Source organism: Rhinolophus sinicus, linkage group LG16, assembly GCF_036562045.2.
Source record: "Rhinolophus sinicus isolate RSC01 linkage group LG16, ASM3656204v1, whole genome shotgun sequence".
Classification (NCBI taxonomy): Eukaryota; Metazoa; Chordata; class Mammalia; order Chiroptera; family Rhinolophidae; genus Rhinolophus; species Rhinolophus sinicus.
In genome coordinates this window covers 1338435-1357508 of record NC_133765.1, presented here as the reverse complement: position 1 = coordinate 1357508, position 19074 = coordinate 1338435, and the positions used below count along the sequence as shown (strand labels likewise).

Below are 19074 nucleotides of genomic sequence, written 5' to 3'. Positions count from 1 at the left end.
ACTATGTGACGAAGCCTCTGTACAAATCTCAGAAGTATGGGGCATAAGGAGCTTCCAGGTTACTGAACATGAGGAGGTGCTGGGAGGGTGGTGCTGGAGGAGGCATGGAAGCCCTACACTCTTTTCCCATCCCTTGCCCTACGCATCTCTTCCATCTGGATGTTCATGTCTATCCTTTGTCATATCCTTTTATAATTAACCAGGAAATCTATGTGTTTCACTGAGTTCTGCGAATCTATGAGTTCAGCGAAATCTGTGCGTTTCACTGAGCCATTCTAACAAATTACCAAACTCAAGGAGGAGGTTGTGGGAATTCCTATTTATAGCTGGTCAATCAGAAGTACAGGTGGACTTGGGACTTAGGATTAGCATCTGAAGTGGGGATGGGGGAACTCTTACAGGACTGAGCCCTTAACCTGTGGGATCTGATGCTATAGTATCAGGATTGAGTTAAACTGTGGGACATTCAGCAAGAGCTGGGGAATTGTTTGGTATGGAAAACACAGTTAGTGGCCAAGAAGTGTCAGAAGTATTCTGAGTATTGAGAGTGGAGGAGAAACACAGGGAGTTTTCCCTACAGACGTATGGGAAAGGGATAAGGATTGGGAACCTTAAAAATATTTGATGTAAAAAAGAATTTTTATATATTGTATTTTTGTGGCAGCTATTTCGTGGTTAATTTCTTAGTGAAGGTGACTATCTCAGAATTCTTTTGTAATCAATTAAAGTTCTACCTTTGGGTGGTTAGCCATTTTCCCTAAGGACCATAACAGAGAACTCTTAGTCATAAAGTATGCTATTTATACAGGCGCTGCTGTTGGCTAGTGTCTGGCAGAACACTGGTAATGTGACTGTATTTAGCACTCTGGGTGGGTTAGATGGTTTCCATTTCTTTTCTTCAAAGCTGTTATGGAAAAGCAGTGAGGCAAACTGCTTGACTGAGAATTAAGACTGCATAACACACTCCTGCATATCCTATAGCATTGCCTCATGCATAGGAAGTGCGCGGGCATGTTTAGTTGTCAGAGTGGGTACACGGGCACAGCAGAACAGTATTTCATTTCCTGGCCCATCTGTCGCCTCTTCCTGAGCAGCAGACACTGGTAAAGCTCCGGGTGATGGACAAAGTACGTGTATTTACCACAGTTGGCCGGATCCTCATCGGAACCGTCTTGGCAGTCCATGTCACCGTCACATGCCCACCTCTGGGGGACGCAGTGCCCATTGTGACACTGGAAGTTGGAGGCCTCACAGGTGTGATAGATGGCTGCCAGCAAAAGATAAGAGAGAAACTGTCAATGCTCCCCTCATTTCTGCTCCCCCATAAACTATCAAGGGGATGCCTGAAAAGAAGGACTGTGCTAGGTAATAAAGTATGAACTGGAGCATCTGAGTGTCTCCTAGGCGAGGATAGAGGCACCTGGGCTGCCCTGAAGGTGGAGTGCAGCCTCCTGAGTGGGCAATGACTTGAGTCAATGGGTTTACAAATGTTACACAAGCACAGATGTACGTGTTGAAAAGTCACTCACTTTCCACAACAAAGCTAAGAATTATTCCCCTTCTGCAGATGAAAAACAGGCTCAGAGAGATGAACTTGCCCACGTTCACAAAGATAATTAAGTAATAGCACCAAGGCTGTCTAAGTCCAAAACCTGTGCTGCTTCTACTCTTCCCTGCTACTTTGTCTTCTCACATAAATCTTCTCTCTCCTCTAGATTCTGCAGGATAAAGAGAGATGGGATGTGCTCAGGAGACGGGGTTCTAGACCTAGTCCAGACACTGTTTGGGGGCCTCAATTTCATCAGCTATATTGATATCTAAGGACCCTTCTAAGCTCTGAAAGGCCATGATTTTATAACTCTAAATAAACTACCCAATTTCAAAAGTGGAAAACCTCAGGTCCAAAGAGCATAAAAGGGTTATCCAAAAATCACAAATAAAGCAGGCCCCAGAACCTAGAATTGTCTAAATTTCTGGACAGTTGAGAGCAACATCTACCAGGCAACAACACATGTCATCCACTACTATCATTAAAAGAAACAAGAGGCAAGTAAAACAGAAAGTCACTGTTATAAATGGACAGCCTCATTTGCATACATGGGCTGAGGCCACCTGGAAGTCATTTAGAAACATCTCAAAACCTTGGTCAAAGACTAAGTTCAAATGTATAACATCTGCATCAAACCTAACCAATAGTACTAATAGCTTTTCCATCAGATTTCCCCTTCCTCCTCTGAAACAGAAGGCTGTTTGTGTCTGTTCATTGCTGTATGAAAGCCAGGACTGGCCTTGTTTACAACCAGCATAAAATAATATAACCAAGATAGATGGGTTCTCTGTTAGTTTAACTGTGTGGACAGGATGTCTTCACAACAGAAGGAGGCAAAACAAACAAAAGTGGGTTGTGGAACACAAACTATAGTTATTTATTCTGTCGAGATTGTTGGCAATAAATTACTCAAGGGTTGGGGAAAATGGCTTCCAATGCCCTCTAGAATTTCTACTGAATCTGAGGCTATTTTTTGCACGAGTCTGAAATAAAAAGAACCTGACTTCTCAAGCCACTTACACAAGTTGTGGTCTATTAATTATTGTCTTCATATCTTTCTCAAGACAAGGCTATCTGGTAGCTTGTAAACAAGTCTACAGAAAGTCTCAATATTTCACAACCTTTAGCATTCAGAATCCATTAAACCTCTTTTTTAAATATACTTATCTCTAGTAAGAGGAATAAGTGTATCATGCATGTTACATGAGCTTTTGCCCCAGTAACAGTCATCACCTGGAATATTTTTGATCTATTGGTTTTACAAGTCTGACAGCCCTTTAAATACAAAACTCCTTCCCAAAGCCTTGCTCACTTTCATAAAATATACAGTTGCCTAAACTCACTGCCATACTGATCTACTTGTCAGGCTGAACTGTATATTCAGCCTATGCATTTCCCTTTTAATTGAGAACAATTTTAGAGTTTCTAAATGGCCAGCACTGACCTTGAGTTTCTCATGGAGTTGAAACAATGGAGTTTCCAAATGATAATTCTGGGAGGCATGTCTGAGATCTCCAGATTCTACCACAGAAGCTGAGCTCAGAAAGACTAACCAGTTAGCACTGATTCAAGTGGCCAGGTATGACTGGAATGCTTAACACATTCTCTTGTTCTGAGTTTTTCTGTCTTCCGAATAACTTTGCTAGCTCTGACACCAAGTGGTAAATAATCCATGTTCCATTAGGGTTTGTTTGTTGTTGTTTTTTTAATTATAAGGATGGGTGAGATTGAGTTTAATACAGACTAAAGCATTTGGGGAAGAAAAGAAGATTCCTTTGCATGGCAAGATTCATTGGGACTGTAAGAATGGAAGGGCTATTGGGGTAAATAATCATGAAATTAGATTATCAGGGTTTCTAATAGAGGACATTATCCCACAACTTACTCTCTGATTTGGACAGATCCTTTATGACACCTGATCAAAAACATTAACCAAATAAAGTGGAGCAGAAGAGATGAATTAATTACTATGATGAGGAAAGTACTGCCTCATTTTTACAAAGCCCTATAATACTGTTAGAAGTGAATGAGGGAAAAGAAATGCTAATATTAACACAACTTGAATGATTAATGACATAAAAAATTACATAAAGTCTAAAGAAGGACACTGAAAAATAAAAAGCAGATTTGAAAAAAGAATCAAATAAAATTCTACAAATAAAAAATAAAGTCATGAAAATAAAAATAGCTCAGTGGATGTGTGAAATAGCAGATTAGATTCAGCTAAAAAAGAATTGTTGAATTAGAAGAGAAATCTGAGGAAGTAACTCAAATTCTAGCACAGAGTCATAAAGAGACAGCAAATATAAAAAAAAGGAGGCAGGAACAAGAGAATGAGATCGTCCAACAAATCGCTGCTGGTGACTTCTGAAGACAAAACCAGAGAAAACAAATAGACACAGCTGAAAAAACAGTGGCTATAATTTCCCAGAATTGATGAAAAACATAAATCCTAAGATTTTAGAAGGAAAACAAGCAGGTTAAATAAAAATAATTCTATACCTAGGTAGGTGAAGCTGCATAACAACACGCCCCCCCCACACACACACATATACACACAAAAACTAAAAATTGGAGAGAAAACAATGTCTGATTGTTGTTCAAAAGATAAACACAAGAATTCAAACTAACAAAAAAGATGTCAGAAGGAAATAGAATAACTCCATCAAAATACTTATGGAAAATTACTACAAACCTAGAAATCCAGATACAGCTGTACTGAAGACATGTTTATATAAACAAAATCTTGAACGAGTTTACCACTAGCAGTCTCCTGCCGCAGAAATATTGAAGGATGTACATGGAAAGAAAGCATTAGATACAAGAAGCAAAAGTAACTGGAGAATAGGGAGGTACCTATAGATAAGTTTGGTTACTGAAAAATAGTAACAATGACTAATTTCAGGACTTTCAAAGTGTTGAAATATTAAGTATTTAGTGTTTTAAAATACTAAGTATTTACTAAGTATGTTAGTATTGGAACTTTGTGCAGAGATTACAATCAAAGCATTCTGAAGTCCTTGCAGGTTTAGGAGAGAGAAAAGATATTAGGAATACATATAACATGTCTAAGGGTAACAACTAAAAGAATAGAAATCAAATGTTTAAGCTCAAAATCAATGCAGAGTGATGGGGAGAAAGGAATACAAAAAAAAAAAAAAAAAAGCAAACCCTCAATCCCATGTAAAGCAAAAGAAGAGGAGGAGAAGAGCAAACAAAATGCACAGCACAGACCATGCATACAAGCTGAGGCCAACAGGAAGTCAGCTGGGCCCAACCTATTTTCTTTGGCTTTTAATGTGACTTCATTTATTAGGTCAAGAAAGGAAGTGACACACCACACATCTTAATGAGCTTACATCTGACCTCCGACTATTTTGAGATGATGGAGAAGAAGAATCACTGCTGTTTTGTACACCTGAAACTATAAAAAAAAAAAGTTTGGAAGAACAGCCACAGGAACAAGGCTGCGGTTGAGTTACAAGCACTCTACTTTTTCTCAAATTAGCCAGAGAAAACCAGAGATAAACCAGGAGTCTATGACAAGCCCACCCATAGAAATGAAGTTGTTAATTCATTCTGGAAGATGGCACATGCAGCTGGAACACAAGTTTGACTAATGTGGTTGTGCTAACAAGATGTTCAATCATTCTGCAATTTACAAACTGAAATGCCCAAGTGCACCCATCTAATTTATTAACCAATTATCTACCCAAACCCCGAGCTTCCAAACAGCATTCATATGCTTCCTGGGATGACGCCAATCATTTCATGGACCTTGGATTTTCCTCCTTCTTCAGGCTTATATATGGAGAGAAGTTCTTTCCTGCAGTCCTTCCAAAAGCAGAGGTACAGACACTGAGACTGCACCGGAAAGGATACGGGGGAAGTTTGCAAAGAAGGATATCTGGTAACATCACAGATCATCCTGTTTGATGTATATGGCATTTGAGAAGATCCATTTACTCCTCAAGGCCACCAAGGTCATGTCTAAACTAGAATGGAGAGAAGCAGTTGTATCAAATCACCCAGTCCACCACACATGTACTCCCAACATGTACTCTACCAGGTGTTGGGCACTGGGAGAACACAAAGAGATAAAAGACAGGTGTCCTTCAGGAATCATATCTAAGCCAAAGCGTAACACAGTTATTTATGTTCGAGTTTTGGCATATGATAACAGATCTTCTTTGTATTTGCTTTTATAAATAAGTAGGCATGCTTCTGAGCTCCAGATGCTGGGCAGTATAAAAACTGTTGGGGTACTGGGGTGGGCAAAGAAGATTAACACAAAGGATTTAAAAGTCACTCCACTATTTCACAGGAATAACAATCCATACCAGATGAATGAGACATTGATTCATTAATGATGAATTATAGAACAAAGCCGGAATTATCATGGTGTCAGAACAGATCTGCCCTCACCATAATGGTTAAACAAAACATCTTTATCTCCATCACAAAGGATTTGAGTTGAACCAAATGACAATTTCTAGTGGAGGTTGCAGACAAAATTTACTCATCAGGTAGTGATTTTTTATTTATTTATTCCTCGACAACTTCCCCAACTCCCTGCTACCCCCCACTCCACTATAACGTATATGGCATGCATGCATGCATGCATGCATTCATTCATTCAATCAGTCATAAAAAACAGTGTAACAAACATGAGTGAAATTTTTACCCAACGGAAGAATTAGAACACTACTTCTACCTTACACTGTCTAGCCTTCTTCTAATATTCTCATGTTTTTTCCAACTTTATTTTTAATGAAATCTTACCTCAAACAGGTACAAGCACAGGTTAAGTTTTCAGTTTGGGGAACCCCCTGATGCTCCATTCGAAAACATGAAGTAGTTCAGTGACACTCAACATATGGTCCTGAGACCAGGGGCCAGTCTGTAAATTGTTTGTTATTAGTCCTGAAAAAATAAGAAGCTTGAGCCAGAATGTAAATCAACCATGTATCACTCAGGACACTGTTTAGTTCAGTTAACATTTTTTCATAGCAAGACTCTCTCACTGAAGGAAGCAAAGCGTTGATTTACACTTTGGCACAAGTTTATCATAGACCAACTGTTTGAGAAGCACTGAACTAGTTGATTTCTAAGGTCCATTTCTTAGAGCCTGGATTCTATGATCACAGAGGGCTGCAATGCTAGCCAGCACATGAACAGGCAAACGCCGTGGAGGGAGTCCAGGAAATACTGACCAGTACAGTTGGCTTCATCAGACCAGTCCCTGCAGTCGTTGTCCCCATCACACACCCAGGAGGAGCGGATGCATATACCAGAGCTGCAATTGTATTCGTCACTCCGGCACTGGTGCATTTCTGCAGGTGAGACCACAGAGGTGTGAGGGGAAAAGTTCGCTCAGAAGTCTATCTCTGCTGTCAAAGCTCCTAAGAGTTAGAAATGCACTATTATCCCCATTATCACTGATGATCCAGAGAGTGTATGGATGAAGAGACTTTAACCAGTGATGTAAGGTCAATAATGCGAATTGACCATGAACGGAAAATCTGAGGGCGCTGGAACTGTTGAACGGTCAAATGTCTGCCCACTGAGTGACTGAGATGACACCAGAAACATGTAATCACATGGAGTTTTTCTGCTAGGTCAACACTAGCCATGCATTTTAACACCCTCAGAGTGATGGGAAGGAAATGGGAGGAATGAAAGGAAAACAGTTGTGAATCCCAAAGATTGCTTTCTGGAACTTATTTTTATAAAGTTGAAGGAAAATTATGTAACCCCCATAAAATTCCTCTTAGGGCCGGCTAGGGGGATTCCCCCTGCCCTCCTTATTTCAATCCCCGTAAGTCAAACTACCTGTTCATGATAAAGCAGGACCTGTCCATAAGTATATGCTCAGCTTTCCTGGACCTGCCCCATAGATAGGCAGGGAGGCCGGCAGGGCCATACCAACTTAACACAATGTCTGGTCAGCACCTAGCCTCCAGCCTCACCTCCCTTTCACGCCTGTGATTCCTCCAATCTGGTGTACTACGTGTTTTGCATGTTTCCTCCCTCGACAGTCAGCAACTATGAGTTTGGTACCAGAGCCCATTAATGAAGACAGGCCTCAGAAACAAAGAGGGCAGTGCTATGCAACTGAAAGGGCAAAGGGAACACGGGTTCCAGTGTCCCATTCTGACACGAACCAATAATGGCACCTTGAATAAACCCCCTGACTTCTAAAGACCTCTGTCATTTACTCTGAAAATTAAAAGGCCTGAACTACGCAATCCTTTATTACCCCTTACAATCTAACAGTTTTTCTAAATATAAAAAACTTCCATTCCGAAAACAGATGTTCGTTCAATGTTTGTACCATCTAATAGAGTTTTCTGAGACTGCTTTAAAAAAAAATCCCCAAAGGTATCGATCTGTTTCTTCAGCCACCCAGAGGTGTGGGCCACGCCTGTAGAGCTGCTAATAACTGCCAGAGCTCATTTAGAAATCTTACTTCCTTACTATCATATTCATGCTTATGGCATCTCTGCAAGGTAAAGCAGGAGCCATGGCTTTATGAATGAATCAATCCTATCACGTGGGTCGAGGTGGACACGCAGCTGGACATCATAAGCCCCCAAATGGCTTTCGGAAATCCTCCATTTCCAGCCCTCCCCACCCACTAGTACAGCCCAGTGAGCCAGGGCACTGCCCCCTCTGAAACAGGATTCCCGCACATCATGTCCCTACCACAGTGACTTTCATCGCTATTGTCGCCACAGTCATCTTCAAGATCACATTTGTAGGACAGGGGAATGCAGGTCCCGGACTCCTGGCAACGAAACTGGGTGCTCAGATCACAAATGGTAGTAGCTAAGATGGAAGAGACAACATACTCATTAGGTACAATGAATTCCCTGCCAAATACAAGCATCCCACTGGAAAACCAATTTAGCAAGAGAAAGAAGCAGATTTTAGTTATAGCCACAGAAACAAAAACCTCGATTTATGAGAAAAAAATGAACTGTGTAAGTACCTGGAATGCACAGCCAAGGGGGATAAGGGCCTATCTTTTCATGGGCAGCTTCCAGATCAGAATAGGTGTGAGGACAGTAGAAAACTGGTATCTGGTTGGGAGGGTGATGCGCTTTACGTTACCTCCTAAGACCCCCTCAGACAGGAGCAGTCTTCCTACATAAGTGTCAGAAATACCTTTATCTAGAAAACCACCATTAGAAGCCCAATTTCACACACAAAGCTGGCATATCATCATACAGATGATAGAAGGTAAGATTCAGCAGCAGGAACATGGGCCCTGCAGTCAGTCAAGACTGGGCTTCAAATCCTGGCTCTGCTTCTTCCTTAAACAATTAACTTTAACCTCCCTGAGCCTGTTTCCTCCACATTAAAAGGAGGAAAAGGTAATGTCACCAAGTGTTTGTTGTGACAGTAGAAAGACTAGATATAAATCTTAATTCTGCCGTCTACAACTTACTAACAATTCTGTGCCCCCATTCCCTCCACTGTGGAGATAATGTCTATCTCATGGGATTATTATGAAGGTAAATAAGAAAACAAGTTTGAGACCACAACCAATTAAATAGGATGTAAATATAAGCCCGAAACAAATATCACTTCTCTCCCTTGTTATTCCTTACACCCTTCTGCATCAGAATTAGATTTTCTCCCTCTTTAAAATAGAAAGTATCTGGGCTTAAGCACAGTCCTTAGAAGCCGGCACAAGAACCTGCAGGAAAGGTTCAGGAAAGAAAGGCTGCTCTCAGGAGCAGCCAATACACAAGGTATGACGTGAAAGACTGAGCATCCTGGGATTGGGGGCGGGGTACCATGAAATGAAAAGCCAGTGGCAACACTGCAGTTGGCAGCTCTTATCTGAGGCTCCATTTCTTCTCTGTAATTGTGCTCATGGTGGGAGGCAGGGGATAAATGCAAAAATGACAAGACTGTAGGGGATTCATGTCAAAATCCCAAATGCCTGACAACTACCCAGCACAGGAGTCTATTTAAAAGGGAGGGAGATCTGCTGACAACATCCCTCCCATGTCTCCCTTTGTCACCACTCCTCTTTTCTTACCTGGCAGCTGACAGGCTGCCTCATTTAACTTCCCAGATAGTAGTGTCCCATCACAGCCCATCCCTTCCCTGTAGCCTTGCAGGAGAGGGTGCCTCCCACCATCCTGATAAGAACTGTTTTCTTCCTCCATGAGAAGGGAAACACTCTGGAAGGTACAGATAAGCACCACTTTGGTTCCCAGGCTCTACATTTCAATCCCTGTATCCATCATCTCCTCACTTTTGCTACATCTGACTAGTCAGGATCTGAGCCAAGTGGAATTGGGAGAAAGCAGAGCAGAAAGCAAGTCTCAGGATCTTGGGAAGGTCAATCCCAGCTGACATTTACACCAAACCAGGAAGAGGTCAGAGCCAGCTGCACACTTCACCCAGAGGAGCTTAAACTCTGTGGAAACCTGTGAGGCTGGCAGCAGAGCTCAGGGTTGGGTGAGTGGGCTGCACTCCCTGAAGATGAAGGAAGGTTTTTCTCTCCAAACACTGAACCGATATGAGATCCCAGTTTGTCCATCTAGTAAAAACAAAAGCCTAGGGACCCAAAGAGGAATCCTTAGCTATTGGACATGAGGTCATCAAGTTTGCATCTCTCTGCCTCCACAATCCCTAATTGTGTCTGGGCAATTTTCTTGAAATGTGTAAATTCTAAGTGTCTCCTCTCCCACCCTGTTATGTAATAAACTCCTTTCCAGAATCTACACCAGTGCTGTTAACATTTATTAATGTTTTTAAAGAGCGTTAGTTATTTGTCCACAAATATCACACCTTCCTGAGACTCTGGTAGGTAGTGAGGGTTTTATCATTGTCCTTTTTGCAGCAAAGAAAAGCACACTGAGGGTAGTGCTCTCCAAATCTGCTACTTGGGAAGCTGAAGCTCTTCTCGCTCAGTGTGAAAGGCATCGACTAAAGCCAAGGAAAAGTGATTAAGGAAAGGTTTGGTATGTAACCTCCAAGACAGAAAAGGCAGTACATAGAATTGCAAGGCCTAGCTGAGTTTAATGAGTTGATTGCTTCTGAAGTGGCTTTCTGGGTGGAGTGGCATGGAAACCTGGCATAGACTCTACGGATGGCTGGATAAAGATATCCGCCAGAGGTAAGAGGAGTACAACCATTAATCTGTTTCTAGAACACAAAATGATAAATGAGCTTCTGGATTTACAAAGGTAAAATATTTGAAAGAGAAGCCTTCAGACTGGTTCCTGGCTTCCCAGCTCTGGTGTTTCTCCCATCCAATTCATTCTGCCCACAACTTATCTTTCCAAAGGGCAAATCTTATGTCACTTCAATGGTTCCCAACTGTTCTTCTGATAAAGTCCAAAGGCCCTTGCTGCTCCAGACCCCACTCTGATCCAACCTCCCCTTGCCCCACTGCTCCCCACTCAAGTTCTCAATGGTCCATACCAGTTTCCTGACCAGGCCACATATACTCTGACCTCTGGGACTTTGTACGTGCTGTTCCCTGCCTAGAGTTTCCCTCCCTCCACCTCTGCTTGGTTCACTTCTACTCGCTCTTCATGAGTACCTACCCGTTTGATTTGGTGCCCTGTGCTTCCCCATCGCAGCACTCATCGCTCTAACGTAATTGGCTATTTGCTTTTTTGACTCCTCCTTCAGACCTTACACTCTGTGTCCACCCTGATCACCAACACAGCCGCAGGCCCAGCACAGACCCGAGAACAAAGGGCCTTCCATAGATACTTGTTGAGTAAATGTATGAGCATATTACTGACTAACAGAGGGCAAAGCACCTCCTTCTAAGTTAAAAATTAACTGTGGTAAATCAATTATCCATTACAAGTAGTTATTTGTCGGTCTTTAAACCCTGCTAAACAGAATCATATACTTCAGTAGGTGAACCTTAGAAATTACACAGTCCAAAGATGACATTTTCACACATACTAATGTCCCCACACTGCAGACCAAACTAGGCATCACCAATGGAGCAAACCAAACTCTCTGGAGCCTGGCAGGCAGCCAACATCAACTAACTGCAGGGGCACACAAGGTAAAACCTGTTCCCATCTCTGACAAGGCTGAATATTGAACTTACAAATCAAGGACTCTCACCTGGTCACTGCCCCAAGTCACCAGCTTTAGTAGAGTGGCACGGGCCACAGTTAGAGCCCAGCTTGCCCAACTTTCAAATAAGCTCAGTTTCATCCACATGATGCTTATTTGTCACAGTCATAGATGCTTATAATGACATAGTTAACTGATGCGGGTTTCTTTTTAAAATAATAATATATCTAGTTGGGTATGGGACTGTGTTTTATCTGTTCTCCAAGCCCACACCCCCATCAGCTTAAATGGGTATTACGGATCTCGAGGGGCCAGCCGGCACCTTAGGCTGTCGGCCCCACCATGAGTTGACCAGCCTTCCAAGTAACAGTAAATGCTGAACATCCCCAAACTCAGCCAAGCCAGGGACTCACGGCAGTTTCTCTCATCGCTCATGTCTCCACAGTCGTTGTCAAAATCACACCACCAGATGCTGTTGATACAGTTCCCGTTGCTACAGCGATACTGGTTGCGGAGACAGGTATTCTCTAGCCATCAGAGGTAGGCAGTGGAGGAAACAAAACCAATATTATTCTTACTGAGGGAACGCAAGACTTTCTCTTTTGAGTTTCCCTTTCTCCTCCCCAAATCATATGCCTTAGATGATGAAGAGGAAGAGGGATGCCAAGCACACATGAACGTGGGGATGGAAGCCTCCGACAGAGGCCTCCTTCTTTCCTCTTCCAATTAAAATGAAAGAAGAGGCAAACCAGAGGACTGTTTAGAGGTGGTTACAATGAAGCAAATAAGAGTGATGATGCGAATAGTCTAGTGGGTAGAAATACCATATATCAACGTTATAAAATACTAATTACACAAGAAATTCCTTCATAGATTGCATCTACACAGTAGTCAAATGTATATATCTATTGTATCGATAGCTATATATATTACATATATTTACATATAATTTATTAACCAAGTGGGTTATGAAGACTTTCTTACATATTTTGAGGATTTCTTCTACCCCATGACTTCTTTAATGCAGCAGTTATAATTCCACACACGGAAAAAATGCATTGTTTAGTAAAGGTCAAGACATGTGATGATTGGCCTCTTGTTTGGGGAACCAAAGGTCCTCTAATGCGGAATATAGAAAAGCCTTCTTCCTCTCCTCTTGGAATTTAGCGTTAACTCTGTGTCTTTTGAAATAGCTTTAAGATGACCTCCAGAGCCTGAAAGAGAGGTTCCTGTGTCTAACAGAGAAGGCTCATCTTTCTTCTATTTGTATTTCTTAAGGAAGAGAGATTATAAGGCGACTTTGTGTTTCACTGCCCTAGAGTAAGAGGCTGCTGTGAGAAGGGAGGTTATGATTACAAAGCAAATACAGCCTTGAGAATAAGGAAAAGCGTAATTTGGGCCATTAACCGGGCACTTCATGGCAGAGGACCCCTTGCAGGGGTTCACCTCACTGACAGAAATATGAGGCTGGGGACTGGGGAAGTGGTAAGGGTAAAATTTAGACAGGAAAAAAAGATGAAACAAGTTCTCAGAGGAAAAATTTAGAATCTGTGTATTCAAATTCAAAGAAGAGTGGGAGGAGACTACTATAGCCACCTGGTTACAGCTTGGAAATAAGACTCAAAGGCCTTTGTAACACTGGTCTGAAAGTTCAGGCCATTTCTGACTGGAGGTGACAGGGAAGGGGAGGCTAATTGCTGGGTAACATTATGTAAACTGTGAAGGAGTCAAATCTGTTCTTTTTCCAATTTATGGGAAGCAGAAGTTGGAGAGCTTAGGTGTGGGGGATGGGCAAGGAGAGGAAGTGGCAGACTAAGAAAAGAAAGGTGGCCTCTACGGAAAGCCTATGTCACTTGACAGTAAACCAAAAGCACAGCTATTATTTTAAAATAAACAGCCAAGGGCTGTTCCCGATGAGGACTGAAGTACCACAGGGTTTAGAACCTGAACCAGATGTCTACAAACATCTGGTGGATTTTAATTTTTGCTTGGGCATTTTTAATAACATCTCCCCCCAAAAGGAAAACAAACACATTAAGGAATAGAGAGCACTAGGAGAGAGGGTAAAAGAATGGAAGGAAGATGGTGGGCAGAAAAGAAAAAGGGACACACCTTCTTTGACACAGGTGTTGTTCCTCAGCTGATACCCCTGAGGGCACTCACACATCAGGTCCCCGGATGGCAGGACACTGCTGGGTACGCCCTCTGGACACCTGCAGCTCTTACTGCTGTTGGCCTTGGGCAGGCACAGCAGGCTGCATGGCCTGGGCACACAGGCATTGCTTCCTAGAGAGAAGACACACAATGGCAGCATCAACATTAATAAACACCAGGAGCACCACACCGAGAACTAGGACCCAACACAACCTCACTTTACAGACAGGACAATGTGAAGCTCAGAAAACCAAAAGGTAAAGTGGCAAGTTGGGGCACCTACTGTACTGACAACCTCTGCTCACAGCCCTCAAAAAGGCCTGACCCACACAGGGCCTTAGCTAGATCAGAATTCCCCAGAACGAAGCCAGGCGTCAGCTGGTCCTCCAGGGAATGTGGAATAGGGATGCTGAAAGACCACAGAGTAACCAGGGCCCTGGGGCTGGGGGAAAAGTCATACTGCATGAGTGTTCAAGATGATGGGGGGCAAGCCAAAACTGTGCCAGTGAAAGCTATGCAGGAACAAACTCAAGGGTGTGCAGAGATCAGTCTGCAGAGAGTCAGAAGACTAAAGCAGACTTGGAGGGAAACAAGCAACACTCGGGACCTGGGGGCATAGGGGTGGCGGGGGGAGCACGGCGTTGCCATTCCCAGCTCCAGTCCCCATAAGGTTCACCTATACTTCCTATCATTGGGTTCCTTACTTCCTATCATTGGGTTCCTTACTTCCTATCATCATTGGGTTCCTTCCTTCCTATCATTGGGTTCCTTCCTTCCTATCATCATTGGGTTCCTTCCTTCCTATCATTGGGTTCCTTCCTTCCTATCATCATTGGGTTCCTTCCTTCCTATCATTGGGTTCCTTCCTTCCTATCATTGGGTTCCTTCCTTCCTATCATTGGGTTCCTTCCTTCCTATCATCATTGGGTTCCTTCCTTCCTATCATCATTGGGTTCCTTCCTTCCTATCATCATTGGGTTCCTTCCTTCCTATCATCATTGGGTTCCTTCCTTCCTATCATCATTGGGTTCCTTCCTTCCTATCATCATTGGGTTCCTTCCTTCCTATCATTGGGTTCCTTCCTTCCTATCATTGGGTTCCTTCCTTCCTATCATTGGGTTCCTTCCTTCCTATCATTGGGTTCCTTCCTTCCTATCATTGGGTTCCTTCCTTCCTATCATTGGGTTCCTTCCTTCCTATCATTGGGTTCCTTCCTTCCTATCATTGGGTTCCTTCCTTCCTATCATTGGGTTCCTTCCTTCCTATCATTGGGTTCCTTACTATCTATCTCCCTCTATTCTTTCAATAGTACGTTTTACCTGAGTTAGCTTGAGTGGGTTTCTGTTCCTTATGGCCCAAAAGCCCTTATTTAGAACACACCTGAGTAACAGCAGGGCCCAGACAAAAATCCAGGCCTGCCCCTCTCAGTTGCTTTGTGCCAAAGTGCAGCTGCTGAGCTAAGTGAGGAACCTACCGCAGTACTCATTAGGCACTGTCGGTCATGCTATAAATCCACATAAAGACTAGTTAGTGTTGATCTATCCCCCTAGTTCCATCTTTTCTCTGTTCGGCTTTCCAAAGAGAGTAACAAACAGAGCCCATAAAATTGTTCACTATACTCTTGAGAGGGAAGCTTTATGGACGACGATGGAAAAGGTGTTTTCCCATCTTTCTGGGAAGGAGGGGAGAGAATGCATAAACCATTTTGTAACAACTGAAAACATGATACAACTATCAAGCAACATAAAAGCCACTCAGATCATAAAATGTATATTCTTCCTTTTGCATGTGACTATTCATTAAATAGTCATCAAAACTGGGAAAAATAAACACGAACCCTTTGATAAACTCAATTGATGATGATTCTTCAGCTGTGCCATCTCACGGACAGAAAATCCCATCAGAATCATATCCAAGTGATTTGTTTCCACCCAGCCAAGATTGCAGATGCACCTGCCTATTCTGGCTTGCAGTTGGAAGACAGGGTTCCTTAATGACAATCAGTACAGATGTGGGTGATGATACACTCAGTAACTCTGGATGTGTGGGCGCGTCATCAATGTTTGACTAGTATTACTCACAAAAATCACAATCACATAGCAACACGTTGTTTTGATGCTAAGGACCAACAAGTACAAGATGTTACCCAATACATAAAACATATACACACACTGATGGAAACTCATATGATGAAACACTCAAAACTGTTCCCCCAAATAACTCAATAACCCAAAAGGTTGAAATTACCACAATAGAATAACCAGCCAACTACAGCAGAAATACCGGAAGTCAGTCGAGCCTGATCTGTAACGTGGGCAGAGACTAACTGTTCCTTTATCTCCAGTACATATGCCATAGGCTACAGGAGGGAGTACAGAGTTGTCACTAATGAAAAACAACTCCACCAAGATCTGGAACATGTTCTTTGTATTCAAAGGACAACTTATTATTCAACGCTCCAAGAAACAGAACAATACTACAACATTTGAAAAATACTCAATGACAGGACATTTTCACCTGGATTGTCTATAAAATAATGCAACTAACATGTTTACATGCAGAGCAAATGTTTCTACCCAAAGAAGCAAGAGCCGAAAGTACAGAACCCCCAATGGGGTACAGTATTTCAGGAGGCTGATCTAGACAGAGATGTATGAAACTACAATCTGAGGGGCAGTATCCAGGGCAAACCCCAAACCAAGTCGATCAACTCACTGACCCCAAGAGATAGGCAGGGCAGAAGTATGCAGGCTGGTACAAAGCCCCGGAACAGAAAACGGGAGCACTGCAATCTGAGAGGTCCTGGGAGAGCAAGGACAGAGAACTTGGCAGACCTCCCCGAGGACATGGCCAAGAGACCCTCATACAGGACACCAGCGTCTTGTGTGGGCAAGGAGGGCAACAGGAAGAACATCATCCCAATGCAAAGAGTGGACAAGCGACTGCCTTTATCTACAAAGACCAAACACTTAGCCCCATGATGTCTTCACTAGGCATTTCAGAACATTTTCAGATAGCCTTTGGAAAATTCCTCCAGAACCAGTTTAGGAGCCAAAAATGCTATTATCTTGTTTAGTTATCTATGCACTTGACAATTATCAAAATCAAATCTACCCCTACATAATACATATTCACCCTCATTATAGATACTTAAAAGCATGTGCTTACTGCAGGCTCCAAAGGAGAGCTACAAGAGCTCCAAAATATTTTAACCCATTGCAGCATCAATTGAATACATCAATAGCCTTGCAAAATAAGTTGTTTAAAGAAAAAAACACTCTCTATGAAGAATATATTCCAGTAATACTACGCAAAAATCAGCCAGGTAGAAAGACAAGAAATGCATCCGTTTATAACCAAATATCCCAAATTGACAAGTGTTCCAAGAGAAGAAAAGCTTTATCATAAACGAGAACTAATCAAAATCAAGTACTTCTAAATCACTGTGGTATACCAGGGCCCTGCTATTCAACAGCAGGTGACAGAGGGAGCAGAGTTGATGGCTTTACTGAAGTCAAGCTTTGAAGTCAACAGGGCCAGTGTTCAAATTCTTACCACTTACTAAATGTGTGATGTAGAAAAGTTACTGAGTCTGACTTTCATGTCCTCATCTGTACAATGGAAATATTAACAGTACACACTGATTTGGGGAAGATTAACTGAGGTTATACAAGCCCACAAAGCACATTAGTGTGGTACTTAATGACACATCAATCCCTTACTAAATGTAGTTATTATCACTATTATTATTTTATACTAATAGAAAGTCCTACATGTGTTAGGACCAGACAACAAAAATAATAGATTAACTGGCACGAAGGGTTGCCCACACACATCATGAACTTGCAATACTCTCTCGATGTCCACAAAAGCAGGCAGGACAGAGCAGACAAGTTCAAGGCCAAGAGACACCCACTCTATATTGAAGCAATGCTGGCAGCCAGATGCTATTGCAAAAGCTTTGATTTAACCCGAACTGGCCTGTCTAAGAGGTTACAAACTTACTTCCCTGGCCTTATGTCTGTGGCCGGAGGTCTCCATGGAGCAAAAGACAGGCTGTGATTTCCCCCTCATGCCTCAAAGAGTTGCTTCCATTTTGAGTAGGCACTGAAACTCCTGGTGTGACGGTGTAACTATACGTCAGCTGGAATGAAGTGACCAGCCAAGACTGGGGAGTGGGGAGCCCGGGGGTCACTGGTTCATCTGAGCACAGTGTTTCGGGAGCTGCTGTGTGCTTATCAAAGGCATGCTTACAAACACGTGTCAAAATGAAGACCCACTTTTCTGGACTGGGTGGTCACTTAGAGAAATGGTGACAATTCACTCAGCTTGCTAGCAAGGTAGATCAGTAGAGATGGGTGTCGTCCATCAAAGGCCCTGAGATTTCAGTCACTGGAACTGAGAAGCATGATTCCTTTAGGTCTCCTGATTTTAAAATAGGCACCTCCTCTAAGAAAGAATGTGACTTCTCCATTTAGTGGCAGAACTGGAACAAAAACCCAGCTCCTAAACTAGTGAGGGACATTTGGGAAAGCTAATTCGTAGCTGAGATTTCATTCCCTAATTTATAATACCAGCCCTGCCCACCTTGCGGATTAGTTGTGAAAACATAAAAATAATACTAACTTACAGTTCAAGGATACTTTATAGTCTTCTACGGGTGTTCTCATGCTATCTTCACGGGTCCCAAAAGGATAACAATGATTTCTAAAACTGTTTTATTTCCCTTGGTCAATTTTCTCTTAAACACAGGGCTAGCCAAAACCCACAAAACAATGTCAACATTCTAGTTCAAAACAGGAAACCTAGCAGTTTGTCAATAAAGGAGAGTCAGCAGACCCAGGATGCTATTTAATCCTGCTGAGATAAAGAGGGCACTTCTTAAAAGGACTATTCTTCTTGGAGTACCCTGATCTCTCTCCTGTAGGATCAATAGTATGGTTAGGAGATAAACAAAGGGAAAGGGCAGTCAAGTAAGAAAGAAGGCTTTCTACTGAACAGCCTCAGACTCCAGGACCAGCAGGTCAATGCCTTGAAGCAGTTCCTGAAGCCTCAGCCAATAATCTTTAAGACAACTACTGTCTACACCCCCTGGCAACTCCTTGCCTCCCTTTTCATCCCTTCTTCTTTCAACAAATATGAATTGAGCACCTACTAGTAATGCTAGGCACTGATAAAATGATGAGAAAAACAAACAAACAAACAAACAAAAAAACTCCACAATCTTCTTCATGAGGTTTAGAGTCTCATGGTGGGGACAAAGTCATTAAGTCATCATATAACTATACCTAGCATTATAAGGGAGGTCA

At 42.4% G+C, this 19074-nt stretch overlaps 1 protein-coding gene across 2 annotated transcripts in view; it reads right to left on the bottom strand.

The window, feature by feature from the left end:
* Positions 1 to 19074, bottom strand: part of SORL1 (sortilin related receptor 1) — a 161515-nt gene that overhangs the window by 43170 nt on the left and 99271 nt on the right. For both annotated transcript variants that reach the window (XM_019717776.2, XM_074321522.1), the window contains exons 22-26: positions 13724 to 13897; positions 12025 to 12138; positions 8255 to 8377; positions 6763 to 6882; positions 1142 to 1267 (exon numbers count right to left, since the gene is read on the bottom strand). In XM_019717776.2, the coding sequence (XP_019573335.2) occupies positions 1142 to 1267; positions 6763 to 6882; positions 8255 to 8377; positions 12025 to 12138; positions 13724 to 13897 (657 nt within the window). The remainder of the gene's footprint in view (positions 1 to 1141; positions 1268 to 6762; positions 6883 to 8254; positions 8378 to 12024; positions 12139 to 13723; positions 13898 to 19074) is intronic.